This window comes from Podarcis melisellensis, assembly GCF_964234715.1.
Source record: "Podarcis melisellensis genome assembly, chromosome: 17".
In the NCBI taxonomy this organism is placed as follows: Eukaryota; Metazoa; Chordata; class Lepidosauria; order Squamata; family Lacertidae; genus Podarcis; species Podarcis melisellensis.
In genome coordinates, this window is record NC_138534.1 from 20,900,590 (window position 1) to 20,914,013 (window position 13,424).

Consider the following 13,424-nt stretch of genomic DNA (forward strand, 5'->3'; position numbering starts at 1 on the left):
TATACATATATATGTTTAATTTCCCCCCCATTTTTGCATTTTTATATATAAAAGTGCTCAAATAGAATGCTTTCTAGTGTTTGGTCTTTTAATATATTTATTTCTGGTAGCGATGGGAAACATGGAAAAAGAGAGAGAAAGATCAACTAATCACTTCCTTGGTGATCCTTTTTTTTTTTAAACCACATTTAAAATAATTCTTTTGTTCCAAAATGGTGCTAGGCTGAACCCAGACCAATGCAAGAGCAAATGGCTTCCATTATAGTGCCTCAAAATGTTTTGTACCATCCACAATGAGGGGGTCACATATAATCTTCCTTACATTTACGCCCTCTGTCCGCTTGCCTGACCCAGCTTATTTCAGGAGGCCTCTTAGCCTGAGTAAAGTGAACATGCTTTGGCCTCCAGTGAAAATTCGTGTGCATGGATATGACTCAAGACCCATTCTAATCGCTGCTCCAATGTCTATTAAGGGGTATCTACCTTCTCTTTTCAGCACGGTGCTCCTGGCTTCTGATAACCAATGCAATGGTTACGAAAGCAGACTGGGAGGACTCGCACCCAGATAAACAGCCCCTGACTACCCAACTGCTTGGGATAAACATGGATTAATATTTAACACCAGGAATGCATATTCTTAAAAGACCTCTTTGTACATGTGTTGAAAAGCTAATGCTTTTTAATCGAAGAACGGGGGTTGGGGGAAGGGTGACACAAGAGAAATGTGAGTTCAACTAATGCAAATACAGACGGAACAAAACTCGAAGAAATGCTATCAAAATAGGCATCAAATATAAGGCACTCTAAATGTAAAAATTAAAATTAAAAAAACCCCAGCATTTTCCATTAATGCTGTACGCCACAAAAAGAGTTCTGATTCAACAGAGCAACATGAGTTTGGCTTTGCCCCATTATACATCGTCAATGCACATGTCCTACCGTATACTATAGACAATTATACAAGTGAATACATTTTTAAAACATCTTGACAACTATTATATTACAACATTCTCCCCTCCTAAGGGAATATGCACTGACCTTTCCCACATGCACACTTCCTATATTTAGTATGGTTTGTTTATTGCACTAAGGTGTTACACTAAGGTGTTTTTGTATGTGTGAGATGCGTGTACATATGATTTCCATCCTTTTCTTTTTCTTTTTCTTTCTTTTCTTTTTTTTGGGGGGGGGGGTAGGACTGAGTTTCAAGTATCACTGATGTGCATTCCTCATTTCCCCTGGAAAACAGACAACGAAACAAAAGCCCTCAAAGCAAAACAATGAGATGCAGACATGTTCAGAAATATTGTATGGACTGAATGTAGCATTTTGGATTCTCCTTCCCTCCTCCACTGCTTCAATAAATCCAAGTCATGGAAGAACTGATATGCGATATATGCATTTCTGTCTATCTATCTACGTGCATAATTGTAGATTGATAGAGAGACAATAATAGAGATATACATATATTTATAGATATAAAGAGAAAGGTGTGTGTGTGTTAATAGCAGCTTTATACTTTGCGCTTCCCTGTTGATTCCAAAAGAAACAAAAAACAAAACCTTCGATATGTATATTAACTGATTTATATTTCATATTTTTTTTAATAATAATAATAAAAAATCAAAATGTAAAAGCAATTATCTAAATGAGAATGTGGTCCTGGAGATAAATATAGGGTTGCACAAAAATGTGCAAATTTTCAAATTATTTAACATTTCTACAGTGAGATATTACAGGTAACAGTTCTACAGCATAAAAAAACCTACAATTCTGAAACAAACAAAAAATAATAATGAACAGTTATGCAACTTTTTTTCCTCCAGATTCACTTCATTGAATGATAAACTTTTTGTTTAAAATAAAAAAAAAGGAAAAAAGTTTACACAGTTAAAAATGAAGCACAGGTCAGCAGTATCTTTACAATACTAAAAAACTAAATCAAGGACTTTCTTTTTAAACATTCGCCCTTTCCCCTCCCACCCCCCAAAGTGTTATTTATGAGCAATATGGTAGGAAGGGGAGATGCTGAAGCAAAGAGTTCGTCTTTTCTCAGAGCAGCCAGGTACTGGCCCTTCGACAAACATCTCGCACCGAATTGCAGGACTCCCAAGTTCCACGTTGTTAACTATCATGCAATCCTGAACAAGATGATGGTTCTTTGCAGAATTTGCTCTTCCCTTTAACTTCAACCAAAGCTGAATCCTTGAGGTATCTGTAAAATGAAATCCTTCAGATGCCTCAACCAGTCTGGATTCTTTTATTAGGTTTCTGGTAAGGTTTATTGAACTGTGAATTGTTGGTCCACCTGGAACAGTTTTTCGTTTTTTTGTTTGTTTTCCTTTTAATATTTCCCCACTAATTGGTCTTTAGTTAGGAGTTAAGAAGTACTTCTCAAGCACACGGTATGGCTCAGAAGAGGCTCTCTGGATCTTAAAGGGCCTGCAGTTAAAAATCCAGGATGGTCAGGGATTTTGTTTTACGTTGCATAGTGATCAAAGCTGCCCAGGTATTCTAGTGCGGCTCGATAGCAGAACTGATATTGATCCTTGGGGGGGAAAGAGAGAAAGAGAAATTAAGATAAATCCATTTGCTGCTTTCGGGTTACAACACCACCAATTTCTTACCCTTGAATGGTTAACAGAACTGGAGACGGTTGTGAGATGTGCTGCTCTCCCTTCTAGGAGAAGTTCTTTGCTCCTTTATCTTGCCAGCTGCAACCATGGTTTCTTGTAACTTCTAAGCAGAACACCCACACCATAACCCGGTTTTGGGCCCAGCTGTGCTTCCCTGGCAAGCCTAGGACCCTTGGCATGTGTACCAGGCAGAGGGCCTTCTCGGTAGTGGCACCCGCCCTGTGGAATGCTCTCCTACCAGATGTCAAAGAGAACAACAACTACCAGACTTTTAGAAGACATCTGAAGGCAGCCCTGTTTAGGGAAGCTTTTAATGTTTGATGCATTACTGTATTTTAATATTCTGTATTTTATTCCAATGATTGCTAGGAGCTGTGCTGAATGTTGTGGTACATAACTGCTTCACAAGTTTATATATATATATATATGAAGGTCAAAGTATATCCATAATGAGGCAAAAGAAGAAGAATATTCTTTTCTAATAAACAGTTTAAGAGAAGGAACATCAAATCATCCAAAATGCAAACTTGCAAATTTTATTTTATATGTGTGTGTAAGTATTTGTTTCTAGGAACTAATGGGACATAAAGACATTTTTCATCTGCAATAATACTAGTAATAGAAAATAAATGGGTTTTACTCTTCAGTTTTCTCTGAGTTATTAGGATCAGTGAGAGGGGGAAATGGCCCAATTCCATTCTAAATAACTTTGTTTTAAAAGTTGTTAAAACTGTAGTGTTGGACTACAAGCCTGCAGTCAAAGGTTTAGGAGCTATGTCCGAATCAGTGTTTAAAACCCAACATCCTGTGCTCACACCTGGCCCACAGACTCCCAAATCCATCCATCCTGCATTGTCAGAGCTCTTCTCGTCCCTGGAAAGTTGTCTGCTTCCTTTTCACCTCCTTTTCTCTCTGGTGTTCAAATTGCTGCATGTGTGCTTGCCAGGGCCGGATTTAGGTTTGATGAGGCCCTCAGCTACTGAAGGTAATGGGGCCCTTTATATGTCCAGCTGTCCTTTGTCAACAACAAATTGCTGCTGTTTTTGCGTGTGTTGAATATATAGGTAAAGGGACCCCTGACTATTAGGTCCAGTTGTGGCCGACTCTGGGGTTGCGGCGCTCATCTCGCTTTATTGGCCAAGGGAGCCGGCGTACAGCTTCCAGGTCATGTGGGCAGCATGACTAAGCTGCTTCTGGCAAACCAGAGCAGCACACGGAAACGCCATTTACCTTCCCACTGGAGCGGTACCTATTTATCTAGTTGCACTTTGATGTGCTTTCAAACTGCTAGGTTGGCAGGGACCAAGCAACGGGAGCTCACCCCATTGCGGGGATTCGAACTGCCGACCTTCTGATCGGCAAGTCCTAGGTTCTGTGGTTTAACCCACAGCGCCAATATATGCTATATGGTAATTTATGGACCTAATAGGTATCTAAAGCCATTTGCACATAATAAAATAACCAGTCCATGCAGAATGTAGGCACCCTATATATAGAAATGAGCAAACCAGTGATATTTTAGGGAGCAGGCTAGCAGGCGGGCCCATGACTTACATCATAGGAGCCCACACAACACAAAACACTGCTGCTGTATGTAGGTTTTATTTTATTTGTTTTTTATCTTATATTTTGGAAATGTACATCCAGGTTTTCCCCTTTAATTTTTTGAGGGGCTTCCAAGAGAGTGGCCCTAATCTATAGTTTGTTCAGCTTATACGTAAATCCGGCACTGTGTGCTTGCCCACACTGGACTTTACTGTGTGTTTGCAGCTATTTGCATTCCCAGTTAATCTGCACAGACCTCAAACAGCACCAACCTCAATGCTTTTGTCCTGCAAAATTGGGTTTTACCAGATTTCCTTCCCATCCTCTTTCTAACAACTGTCCTGCAAAATGAATGATTTTCCACAACCGTCTTCCTTCATCCCTTTTGCCGGCACGGGCAGGCTCCTCTTCCCACCCAAGGTTATACTTGTGGGGCTCTGTCCAGCAAAGCGTGTTCTCCTTCATGGAGAACACGTGTTGCAGTGGAGTCTGACAGGCCACACTTCTGTTGCTGGGTGGGATCGTTTAGATAGCCATTGGCAATTATTGGGCTGTTTGGGTTACTAGGGAAATTTTGACATTGCCAATTTGTGGGATAGACCAAAGGTTTTATATACAGGGCACGCAGCATTGAGCATTCTCTTTCGCTGTGTGCACCAGATCACCCGCACACCCTCCCTAATTTAGGGCTCTTGCGTTTGTCCTTGCTATTCCTGTCATGGAGTTGTCTGCTTTTGGGGCAGGGGCCTGGTAGGAATTTTGTCCATTTGGCAGATTGGCTGGTGCCATTTGGTTTTTGCCTATTGCATAGCAAATCGTCACAACTTGTAAGTTGCGGTTAGGCATTGGTTAAAAATTGGTTGGTGAAGGGGTATGGATTGGCTGTGCCACATGCCCCTGGGAGCATGTGGGGAGAGATAAGGGTCTGGTGCCCAGCTCCATTTTCTCCCCAATATTGTTTTCTCTTACTGGCTTTTGCTGGCATCTGGAAGTCCCAGGGCGGGGACAGGTAGTCATAACCAATGCCTAAGCAACCACTCACATTTATGTATTTTAATAAAGTTGTGGCCAAAATTATGCCAAAAACCTTAAACAAAATTTCTGTGTGAATTGTGATTTATTTGGAGGTGGCTTGGGGACCTCAACATGCAATCTTATTTTCAGTGCCAGAGCTGAACCCAGAGAACATATACACACTCTCTTCCACAAACAGAGTGTCCTCCAGGTTCCTCCTCTCACCCCCTCTTTTACAGCTCCAGTTCCAGGGTCAAATGAGTTCTCCTGAAGAAAGGCAATAGCTGCTTGGCAGGACATTTGATTGTCCGTTCCATTCTGTCTCTCTTTCTGTGGCTGAGAAAGGGAGAGGAGTTGGCAATGGCTTTTTATCAGGGGCTGAATAAATGGGGAGGCTTATGGGAGAGCAGTAAGAGAATATCAAGAGGATATTTTTTTATTTTATTTTTTAAAAACTCACTCTCTTTCTCACACACAGAAAAACAACCAACAAACTTCCCTTCTGCTACTACAACCAGTCACTGGACTGAAAGCAAATGCATTTCCAGATGAATGAATGGGTCTCTGCAATGGATGTCAATTTTGTGTTTGTGTGTGTGTGTGTGTGTACACACATTTTTGTGTTTTTAACTTCTTCTTTTGCTATTTTTACTGTACATCGCCTTGAGATGCTTGTGTGGAAAGCAATTCATTCTTACTCCTATTCGTTCAATTGATTAGGTTTTTCTGCCATGGCAACTCAAAGGGACTTACAACATTTGAATAAAAACAAACAAACAAATGCATACATTAAAACCAGCAAAAAAATGAAAATAAATGTTCCTACTAGATTAAAACAGCCCACCCATGAAAAAACACCCTGGAACATGTTCTGCTTCCAAGGCAAAGTTCACAAACCAAAACACCTACTTCCAGGTTTGCAGTGTTCTTAATCCAAGTTGTTAAAAAAATAAGCTGTTCTTAAAGCAAGGTACCACTGTGTATATATATATATATAGAGAGAGAGAGAGCTGTAGAATAAGTGGAAGAATGGCAAGTTATTCTTACCTCTGTCTGTACCATGGCTGGCCGTTGCGTCCTTAACATTTTGACAGTCTGGAAGATATCTACAACACCTTCGTATCTCATTCTTTCCAACACAATGCTCAGGGTTATGAACACTCCGGTCCTTCCAACACCGGCACTGAAGAAGGGGGAAAGGAAAGTGAATAATTTGGCTGACTGCTGAGCTGCAGAAACAGTATGTCATATGTGCACAAACCTTCGATGCTCCATAAATATCTTTACACGGCAACTGCAGATTGCAAGGTGATCATTATTTGACAAGCTTAAATGGATTTGGAAATGAAGTGTTGGATATTGCGGAATGATTTGAAGGGATTCTTAGCTTTTAACCAAATACAGAATGGCCATTATAAATAGAAACCACAACACTTATAAATGTTTGTTCCAAACGTGTTCTTTCCCACAAACAAAAAAAAGCAAGCTTGTTAGTCCAATTGCAATAACGGGATAAAACTATTTTCATTAATATGGCAAAGTCCAAATAATCAATGCAATAAAGGATTGGAATCATCTGGCAAGGGCACATTTTCTTGTTTCGGTTAAAATATTTGTGTTTTTGGTTGCAGACCACAAGTTTATGCCACAGAGAAACAGCCCTCAGTTGCCAAACTGAGGGAATGGCCTGGCTGCTGTAGAAAATTGGAGTTTGGATTTGGATTTGATATCCTGCTTTATCACTACCCGAGGGAGTTTCAAAGTGGCTAACATTCTCCTTTCACTTCCTCCCCCACAACAAACACTCTGTGAGGTGAGTAAGGCTGAGAGACTTCAAAGAAGTGTGACTAGTCCAAGGTCACCCCAGCAGCTGCATGTGGAGGAGCGGAGGCGTGAACCCGGTTCCTCAGATTACGAGTCTATCGCTCTTAACCACTACACCATGCTGGCTCTCATCATTGTAATGATGGCTAACGAAAGTAGCCTGTAACAACTGAAACACACAGGGATAAATTGAGAAATGGGTGCTCCTTCTACTTCATTTTTCTTATACAATCTAGGAAAGCATTTAGTACACATAAAAATCTTTGGAATGGCTTTTATTGCAGGAGAGGGCAATCCTATTATGAAAAGCAGCTCAGTATGATTATCATCCCAATACTGTAGATAATGATGATGATAATTTATTTATACCCTGCCCATCTGGCTGGGTTTCCACAGCCCTCTGGGTGGCTCCCAATAGAATATTAAAAACACGATAAATACATCAAACATTAAAAACTTCCCTAAACAGGAAGATGGGAGACTTCCCCAAACAGATGGGAGAATGGGGTGAGATTTGAACTCAGGACCTCCTGGATTACAGCACTCAGGGGGAAGGAAGGGGGTGCAGTGGGGGCGGTCCGCCCCGGGTGCCACCACTGGGGGGGGGGTGACAAAATGCCGGGTGGCACTCACCACGGGGCCTGCAGCATGCGCGAGCCACACATCTCTCCTGGGAGTGATGCTGTGGCTTGGGCCTCCGCAGGCTCCGCGCTGCCCCAAATGGTCCACCCACTGCCTCCCCCCACCCAGCTGTAGGGTGGCTGAGTGGGAGGAGGCAGACTCACTGGAGGTCCTGCAGAGTGTCTTGCCCTGGTTTACCCCCACCCCAGGCGCCCAATTGGCTTGCTCTGCTGCTGACAGCACTATAAAACTTCTACTCTTAATTTGCTTCCCCCAGCCCAAATTACCATTCTGTCAAATCATTTCATCAGTTTTCATCTCATCAGTGGCACCTGAGGGTGATTGTTACTTACCTACAGTGAACCGAGATTGGCCCATCTTGCCCAAACTGCTCTTTTGTTTTATGAACTTGGCCTATGAAATCGATAAACCCTTCTCCCGACTTTGGCACTCCTTGTTCAGGCCAATCGGTGAACTGGAACTGCCTCACCGTCCGAGACTGGCCGTCCTTGAATGAAATACACACAAATAGGATATGCAACGCAGTTAGGCAGAAAACAGGGACACAGGTGGCGCTGTGGGTTAAAGCCTCAGCGCCTAGGACTTGCCGATCGAAAGGTCGGCGGTTCGAATCCCTGCGGCGGGGTGCGCTCCCGCTGCTCGGTCCCAGCGCCTGCCAACCTAGCAGTTCGAAAGCACCTCCGGGTGCAAGTAGATAAATAGGGACCGCTTACCAGCGGGAAGGTAAACGGCGTTTCCGTGTGCAGCTCTGGCTCGCCAGATGCAGCTTTGTCACGCTGGCCACGTGACCCGGAAGTGTCTCCGGACAGCACTGGCCCCTGGCCTCTTAAGTGAGATGGGCGCACAACCCCAGAGTCTGTCAAGACTGGCCCGTACGGGCAGGGGTACCTTTACCTTTACCTTTTAAGGCAGAAAACAAGGGGTTTTTTTGGGGGGGGAGGGAACCAACTAGCAAAGGGAAAAATAACCCACAATGAGCAAAAGGAGTGAAAACACTTCTGAGACAATGCTGACGAGGCTTGTGTTTTCCTTGTCGTTTTACAGTTGGCAAAACCACACTGACATAAGAATGCAATTTCACTGACCGCAGTGATGCTCAAATTGCTCCCTGCATTGGAAAGGATGTTCTCTGACATTTAAATCCTGGAAAAACAGAGTCTTTAAGGGACAAGGAAACTGTGAGCTAGTTAAGTGGGACTTTCCCCTTCTTTCTGGTGCAATGGGAGGCATTGGCATGGCTGCAGTGCCAACAAAACCCAAATTCTCTTTATAGCTAACTAAACGCCTCTGGCTTGGCTACTAGATTCTTCTTCCCTAGCACTCTTTCAAATGTGTCCCTCTCTTTTCGTAGGAAAGCCATCTGTAAGGCTGCATCTTTTGCCAAGGGGGACTGGAAAGTGCTCATTCATGTATTCTCATCCCTACTAGTACTGGCTTGTGCTCAGTGTTGTGTGGGGTAGGTGTCACGCATCAAACTGAGGGTGACCCGGCCACGCCATTTGTGATGGTGTGTTTTATGACATTGGCTGATTAAGACTGCCTTTACATTTTTCACTCCCTAACCACGCCCACAACTGCAGTAGTTTTGGGTCTTCATCTTCACTTTTTATTAGTATTAATTCAATTTTATATCACCCTTTCTCCAAAGTTCCCAGGGTGGTTTACAACATTAAGAACATAATTTATACAGCTTAATCATAAAAACATAACACACAGCATAATAATACACAACATAATAGTAAAATAATCATAATAATAGCCCCCCTCCCATTTAACAGACCATCAATTATTTAATGACCAAAGACCTGTGTAAAAAGGAATGTTTTTTCCAGCACAAAAAGGCATGTAATGATGGCACCAGGCGAGTCTCTCTGGGTTAGTGGTTATTGCAACTGCTGCAAGAGAATAAACTATTTTGTACAGGGGCCATGTTAATCTTCTCTGTATCATTCCAGTTTTAGTATATGTGTTGCTGTCAAAAAAGGTTATTTATGTATGCCACTACTGTGGCTGGTGTTTTGTTAGCCCAAAAATGGAAAACGAGTGAGGTCCCAATTAAAGAAGAATGGCAACTTAAATTGATGGAATATGCACAGCTTGCAGGCCTAACATATAAAATAAAAGAACAGGGAGAACATAGGTTTAGAGAAGGTTGGAAAATGTTTATTGGATATATGGGTGGAATTGTGTACACTTGAAAACATTGGCAGCATTCAGATAAATTCAATGGTGTAAATAAGTTTTGATGGATGTAATAATGGAATGCTGAACGGTTTAGTTTATATAAAATATGCAGGGATTTATGTTATGCAAAATGAGCCATGGGAAAAGAAGAAGGGAAGTCATTGACATTTTAAGGTTGTTGAAATGAATATTCTAAAATGTAAAACAGAACATTTTAATTAAAAATTATAGAAAATAAAGAGAATAAACTATTTTGCACCTAGCAAAAAACTCTTGCAGGCCTCAGTGCCAGATTCAGACTGCCTATTTTTGTGTTTCTGACATTGCTGGAGTAAGTATGTGCACAATGCAGGAGATCACTGAAGGACCTGATCACAACTGCTGCGCTTGCTCATTTTCGCACGTTGTCAATCTGTGCAAGCGCTGACATTTAATAGAAGTGACACAAATTGAGCTATTGTTGTTAACCTTCATGCCTTCCGGATACTTCAGACTTCCTGAATGTCTCTACTTTCCCGCCATGGTAGGAGAAGAACAGCAGATGCCATGTCACTGTGCCTGTGAGCTATAACTGTACAGGAGAGGAGGAGGCGGGGAGCTATTGCCAGATGCCAATCTCTTAAAACAGCACCTTTTTTTTGCAGAATGAAACCAATGAATAACCTCAATGATTATGGGAATTCCGATACAGCAGCTTGGAAGCTGGAGGCAAGGGGGGTGGGAGAATAATTATATCCCAACCAAAGCATTCAGCTATGATTGCCTTGACATGGAGGTGAATATAGGTTGCTTAAAATAATAAACCCAAACAAAATGATAACTTATTTGATGCTATGCCTTGAGTAGGCTTTCATTTTCTGCCAAATTCCACAGGTACATCCTTCAGCAATGATGCCTACAGCAGGAGGAGGCGTTTACAATCACTGAAATCAGCAAAGCCCAATGAAAAATTATAGGCTTGGTTTACCCTGATGCAGACCTATAACTCATCTTGTTCATCTCAAATATTTTAAATAGCAGAGACTTCTCTTTTGCCTGATTAAAGCACTCGGTGGCTAAGTACTACAGTCATGTGGATAATTGTCAAAGACACCAGAGCCATTATTCAGTTTGTAGCATTCTGCTGAGATGTTCTTGAACCACGGAGCGCTTTTGCTTCGTTGAAAGTGCCTTTTACTTAGGAGGAAATGGCAGCAATTTACTTGAAGCGGACATGCAGCAAAGCTTGTGGAACCTGCAATGCCAGCAAGTTACTTCACAAATCGCAATCCCATTCCAAGTCACACTTTCACCGCGAGCAACTGTGCCAGCAGAAATGTTTAGCGTCACGGTGTACTAATTTTTGTCAACTAAAAAGATCGATGGCATACGTCTCTCTTCTCAAGGTATTTTGGGTTAATAACTTAGTGCCTACTGGCTTTTGAGAAATTCCAGCACTGCGTGTCATGAAAGGCCAGAACAAATATCTATAAAAGACATTTCTATCTTGCTTTAATAACTTACATGTTATTTAAGGCTGACACCAAAAAGACTGTGCAATGGCAGTAAGCTAGCCCCAAAACTGCCTAGAAATCGACTCTGCTCTTACACTACTGGCATGACGAACAGTCTGTCCTGAAATTTAACGAGATGCTCATTTATGGCAGTCACTAAAGGAATGCCAAGAATATATTAACACCTTTAGATTGTTTCCTCTGCAGCTATAAAGGAGTTTAGGTTTTTTTTAGTTACCTCTTCACTGGGCAGGCAAAGCAACAACAAAGTATTGCTATTTTCATTGCATGCAAACAAACGCCTTTGGGCAGCTGTCTGATTAAAACAGTTAATTGAGTCCATTCTCTGTCTAGCCCTAAGAACTAGGTGACCATCTGTGTTTCTGTCTCTCCATAGATAAAATCAGATGCCTTTGAAAGAGGTTCTGCACAGTATAGAAAGTGTTTCTCACAGATATCATTGCTATAGAAGTGCTGTGTGCAACTGCCCGATTTTGTTGACCCTGATCGTTAACACAGGATGCAAGTGCAAAGCAGAAAGTGGGAAGTAATTATGTGATACATTACACTGTAATTCATACTGGAAGGTGGGAATAAGCGCAGAGCTACTTTCACCAATCTAGATACTTCAGTTATTGTTTACGGCTCACAACATTACATTGTTGCTGCCATTTTTGATGTGTGCAAAAAAAGGAGTCAACACAGCCATAATAAGAAGTATTGATTTTCCTTCTTATAAGTTGAGAGATGGGAATCATGTTCCTATAGGTGTGCACAGCTTGTCCCTATAGATCTGTGCATAGACTGTCATGTGGGGCTCACAGGTGCCACTGCTTTCACCAGTAACTCCTATAGCAACCTCAAAACCGCTCAGTAAATAACCCTTCAGGAATCCACAGTGCACAAATGTCTGTTTCCTCTTCATGCTCAGTGTTAGAAACCAAGATATGAAAGCTAGGAGCTAAATGGCACCTTAAACCTAGGTTATGGGCGCAACAATGGCATGTCTAGGTGCGCTTTTTTGTAAGAATACAAAGCTGAAAATGAATGAACTGCAGCTAAAATATTATGTTCATTTTTTCACATGGACTAGTCCTTCCCTTGCCCACCCTCCTAATATTTTTAAGAGGGTCTCTTCTCCAGTTTTCAGAGAGTAGCTGGAAGTAGTGGGGGAGGCAGAGAAAGGTACCCCTTTCCTTCCACTCTGCAGTTTTAATCTGAAATCTTAGATGCAGTACTGCGCTCAGAGCTCAGAAACTGCTCGCCCTAATGAAATTCCCTGTTGCAAAATGCGCCTAGAACAATGGGAGTTTCGAACACTGTTCATGCTCAGTTCCTGTCTGCATGGGTTTGGACTCAACTACATGACACATTTCCACCTAAAACAGTCCACATTTTATTGGATACCAGAATTGGACCTCTCCTCCCTTCTGTTTTGAACAGAGGAGAGAGAGAGAGATCAAGACGGTGGCTGATTATTTGTTTCTTTCCCCCTCATTGATGGGAGACATGCCTACTCAAATTTGTGGTTGCCTCTTCTTTCCTTCTCTTTTAAACATGGCAGCCATTTTGTGGTATGCCACACCACCATAGCAGCCATGTTTTAACTGGCACCCACGTGGCTTCATTCCAAATTTCCCAGTGGTCCAAATAGGCTGACACCTCCTATTTTAGAAAATATATATACATACGATGTGCAGAATTCAACTCAAGGATAAATATCTGCCTTCACAGCTTTATTTTTTAAAAAGAATCAAGCTTGAAGCTTCTTGGACAATGTCTGCTGGAACCCACCCCATGGCCAAAGCCAGAATGGGATGCAAAAGAATTTCCAGCAGTTGGGGTAGGGATTCAGTATCCTTCGTCGTGGTGAACTTCAAGCAACCAAGTCCAAAATGATTTAGGGCTTTAAAGGTCAATGCCAGCACCAAAATACACCACCAGCTAGTGTAACTGGTAAATATAGGTGTACTGTGTTGTAATTGCCTGGTGCCCGCCAATATCTGGATGGCTGTATTTTGCAATTTGAATTTAAAGGCAGGCATGGTACTAGTTCAGCCTGAATGCCAGCCGTAAGTCTGTCCCG

General features: G+C 42.0%; 1 protein-coding gene across 28 annotated transcripts in view; it reads right to left on the reverse strand.

Annotated features, from left to right (window-relative positions):
- Positions 1-1,187: 1,187 nt before the first annotated feature.
- The window catches only part of PTPRD (protein tyrosine phosphatase receptor type D), a 1,158,377-nt gene continuing 1,146,140 nt past the window's right edge, over positions 1,188-13,424 (reverse strand). For all 28 annotated transcript variants that reach the window (XM_081893652.1, XM_081893642.1, XM_081893658.1 and 25 more), the window contains 3 exons: positions 7,994-8,148; positions 6,243-6,378; positions 1,188-2,548 (listed from right to left, as the gene is read on the reverse strand). In XM_081893652.1, coding sequence (XP_081749778.1) covers positions 2,480-2,548; positions 6,243-6,378; positions 7,994-8,148 — 360 coding nt within the window. In that variant the 3' untranslated portion in view covers positions 1,188-2,479. The remainder of the gene's footprint in view (positions 2,549-6,242; positions 6,379-7,993; positions 8,149-13,424) is intronic.